Below are 3,960 nucleotides of genomic sequence, written 5' to 3'. Positions count from 1 at the left end.
CTGGACACTCCTGACATCCTCCAGCTGCTGCTGGCACAGGTGGCCGATCACAAGTTCAGCCCAGGGCAGACCCCACCCCCCAGGGAAAGCATCGAGGACCCGAGGAGGCCAGCGCTGAGATCTCCCCGCTGGGGCTCCAGGAGCTGCCCTCTGCCAGCCCAAAGTCACCTTTGCTCCAAGTCCTCAGCTGGCCGGCCAGAGCCAGCTCAGAACCCTCTCTGCTCAGCTCAGCGGGAACAAGGAACGGGCCCCTATTGGGCAATTATTAATCAGATTCTTGACATTCCTCAGCCCCAGGTTGGCTTGGGGAACATGCTCCCTGAAGGAGGAGGAGGAGCCGAGGCCCGGGACTGGCATTTGGACATGCAGCTGACCGGCAAGTTGGTGCTATCTGCCGCTGCCCTGCTCCTGGTGACTGCAGCCTACAGGCTGTACAAGTCAAGGCCTGCCCGAGCCCCGCGGTGGGGCAGGAGCCCCAAGGCCAAGGCTGAGGAGGAGGCAGAAGGCTCCGGGCAGCCTGAAGTCCAGGAGGCTGTTCCTGGGGCACCCCATAGGGGGCTGAGATGCCGGAGAGGAAGCAAGGGGCCTGGCGTACCGTTGGGCTGCAGCGGGGAGAACCCGGGGGGCCCCCAGGTCCTGGCAACAGGAGCCTCTTCCAGCGACTTGGAAGCCAGAGAGACTTGGAAGCCAGAGAGGAAAGGAGCTGGTGAGCATCAGGGTGGGCAGTGCCCGGGGTCTGGCCTGGCACCTCCTCTCTGCAGTGGCAGCAAGCCTGAGCTGCCCCCCTGCCCCCATCTGGGCAGTGAACCCCAAAGCTCCCCAACTGTCCTTGCTGTGGTGGACGGCAGTGGTGTGGGGGTTGAGCCTGCTCCCAGGCGGGACGGCGGACTCCCCAAGCAGCCAGGGACTGGGGAGCAGGAGTCCCCCCACCAGCGCTGGATGGCCCACTCAGAAGGCAAGAACGACGTGAGCAAGAACTGGGTGTTCACCCGCCTGATGGGAGCCTGCAGGGAAGAGGCTGGGGCCCTCCAGGCTGCCTCAGACATGGGCCTGGCCCTGCATCAGCAGGAGGGGACCACTGACGCCTCCTACACCTTCTCATCGGTGGCCCGGGTTCGAGTAAAGGAGAATTTCGTACAGGAGAAGGGGATCCGGCTGCAGGGCAAGGTGTATGAGTACTATGTGGAATCCACCTCTCAGGCTACCTCTGGGGGCAGGCCGGCCCCCAGCACGGCAGCCCTGGCTGAGGCTCCACCTCCTGTGCCAGGCCCCGTGGGAACAGGGACCGTCCCCAGAGGGGACAGGGGAGGTGGAGCCAGTCCAGCCGCTTCCCCTCCGCCGGCGCTGTCGCCGCCCGTGCAGGGCTTTGGCAGGAAGGAGAGCCTCCTTCAGATCGTGGAGAACCCCGAGCTTCAGCTGCAGCTCCAGGGCTTTGGGGGCCCTGCTCCACCCTGCGCAGACCAGGGGGCGCCGTCCAGCTGCCCCGGATCCGCGGAGGCTCTGGAGGCCAGCTCGGCCGGAAGCAGCGGGGAGTCCAACCTGGAGCTCGTGGCCCGGACCAATTTCTTCCACCTCCCTCTCTCCCCGGGTTCAGCCCCAGATGTCCACCTGGATCTGGGCAATTGCTACGAGGTGCTGACCTTGGCCAAGAGGCAGAACCTGGAGCCCCTCAAGGAGGCCGCCTACCAGGTGATGAGTGACAACTACCTCCAGGTCCTGCGCAGCCCGGACATCTACGGACGCCTGAGCGGGGCAGAGCGGGAGCTGATCCTCCAGCGGCGGCTGCGCGGCCGCAAGCACCTGGTGGTGGCCGACATGTGCCCCCAGGAGGACTCTGGACGCCTCTGCTGCTATGACGATGAGCAGGATGTCTGGCACCTGCTGGCCCATCTGCCCCCAGAGGCTGTGTCCCGGGGCTGTACCATCTGCAGTCTCTTCAACTATGTCTTCGTGGTGTCCGGGTGCCAGGGGTCCGGGTGCCGGCCCTCCAACCGAGTCTTCTGCTACAACCCTCTGACCGAGATCTGGAGCGAGGTGTGCCCCCTGAACCAAGCCCGGCCACACTGCCGACTGGTGGCCCTGGACGGGTACCTGTACGCCATCGGGGGCGAGTGTCTGAACACAGTGGAGCGCTATGACCCTCGCCTGGACCGCTGGACCTTCGCCCCGCCGCTGCCCAAGGACAGCTTCGCGCTGGCGCACACAGCCACGGCGTGTGCCGGGGACATCTTCGTCACTGGAGGCTCGCTGCGCTACCTGCTGCTGCGCTTCTCGGCCCAGGAGCGGCGCTGGCAGGTGGCCCCCACGGCGGGCGGCAAGGACCGCACGGCAGAGATGGTGGCAGTCGATGGCTTTCTCTACCGCTTCGACCTCAACCGCAGCCTGGGCATCAGCGTGCACCGCTGCAGCGCCAGCGCCCGTCTCTGGTACGAGTGCGCCACAAACCGGACGCCCTACCCGGACGCCTTCCAGTGCGCCGTGGTGGACAAGCTCGTGTACTGCGTGGGGCGCCGGCACACGCTGCTCTTCCTGGCTGACTACGTCTCGCCTAGGTTTGTGCCCAAGGAGCTGCAGAGCTTCCCCTCCCCGCAGGGCACCCTCCTGCCCACCGTCCTGACCTTGCCCAGCCCCCGTGTGCCTCAGACCACGGTCTAGCTGCCCCTCTGCTGGGCTCCTCCTGCAAAACTGGGGGCACAGGGCAGCTCCCACCCATCGCTCCGTGGGCCATTTCTGGGGGATCAGGCAGCCAGGCATTTGGCCAGCGGAAGGGGAAGCCTAGTCTTACTCGGGTTGCAGAGGGCAAGTGTGAATCTAGAACTCTGGACTGGTGTTCCCAGCCGAGAACAGCTACATGGCCAGGGATGGCTTTAAGTCTGAACTTGGGGTGGGGGAGCTCCAGGACCCTAGCAAACTTCAGGGGCACAGCCTTGTCACAACCACGATTCAGGTGCCAGTTGATCCCCAGTGACCCCTTAGGAGATGGGCCCCTTCCTAAATATGGCCCCTGGGCCCCAGTGCCCAAGGTTCCCAGAAGCACCTAGAAAAATCAAGGGAGGTGGTTCGGGCAGGACAGGAAGGAGCCCAGGGCAGCCCCAGAGGGCCCAGCCAGAGGGGGGGATGTTTGGAGAAGTTGAACAGCTAAAATTGAAGGATTTTTTTTTGGCCTGCAGAGTAAATTAGCCAAAACCCACTTCCGTTTTTCTCATTACCTGGAGTTCTAGTAAGAGAAACTTCCATTGACAAGGTACGTCTTCTTGTACGGATCTACTAAGAATATGGTTGATCTTGAGAGAGACAGGCGATGTGATCCAAGGGCCACTGTCATCTGGGGCCCACTGACCTTCTCTCCAGATCTCAGAACCCTTCCCTACACAGCTCTCCAAGCAACCCAGCCTCTCATCTGGGGGATGGGGCAGCCTCTGCCAATCAATCCTTTTGGGCTGCGGAGAGCGATGGCATCATTTGCCCTCTCTGTGCCAGTTGCCACCTGGTCAGCCTCAGACGGGAGAGGACCAGGGAAGGGCGGGCCCACGATGGAGCTGAGGATCCATCAGGAGGCTGAGATCGGCCTTCCCAGCAGGTGTGGTAACTTCTCAAAGGGAGGAGACGTCTCCCCAGGAAGTGACCCCTTCTCCTGGAGGGAAGAGCGAGGCTGGCCCAACTCTAACCTCAGCCCTGCCCCATCTCTGAGGGCAATGCACACGCAGGTGAGGGGCAGCCAGGGGCCAAGAGCTGGGACCCCTTCTCTGTGACAAGCAGCACGGAGGGAAGAAGTAGAGATGGGGGGTGCTCCAGGGCAGGACCTGGCAGGTGGCGGGGAAGGACGCTTTGGACGTCAGTGTCCCTGTCTTTAAAATGAGAAGGAAACGCACGTCCTTCTCTGCCTGGGGTATAAACGGGAGCATCTAGAGAAAGTTCTTTCCGAGTGCCCGGGGTCCCAGCGGGAGCCCGCGGTCCCTG

At 63.4% G+C, this 3,960-nt stretch overlaps 1 protein-coding gene across 1 annotated transcript; it reads left to right on the top strand.

The window, feature by feature from the left end:
• The first annotated feature begins 312 nt into the window (after nt 1-312).
• KLHDC7A (kelch domain containing 7A) lies at nt 313-3,144 on the top strand. Its single transcript, XM_036257058.1, has one exon. The coding sequence runs from the start codon at nt 313-315 to the stop codon at nt 2,653-2,655; it is 2,343 nt and encodes a 780-aa protein (XP_036112951.1). The 3' UTR covers nt 2,656-3,144.
• The last annotated feature ends 816 nt before the right edge of the window (nt 3,145-3,960 follow it).

Source organism: Molossus molossus, unplaced genomic scaffold, assembly GCF_014108415.1.
Source record: "Molossus molossus isolate mMolMol1 unplaced genomic scaffold, mMolMol1.p scaffold_m16_p_12, whole genome shotgun sequence".
Classification (NCBI taxonomy): Eukaryota; Metazoa; Chordata; class Mammalia; order Chiroptera; family Molossidae; genus Molossus; species Molossus molossus.
This window is presented reverse-complemented; position numbering and strand designations above follow the sequence as displayed.

What these genes read in the sequence shown, in the direction of transcription:
- KLHDC7A (XM_036257058.1), top strand. Translation starts at nt 313, where the DNA reads ATGCTCCCTGAAGGAGGAGGAGGAGCCGAGGCCCGGGACTGGCATTTG.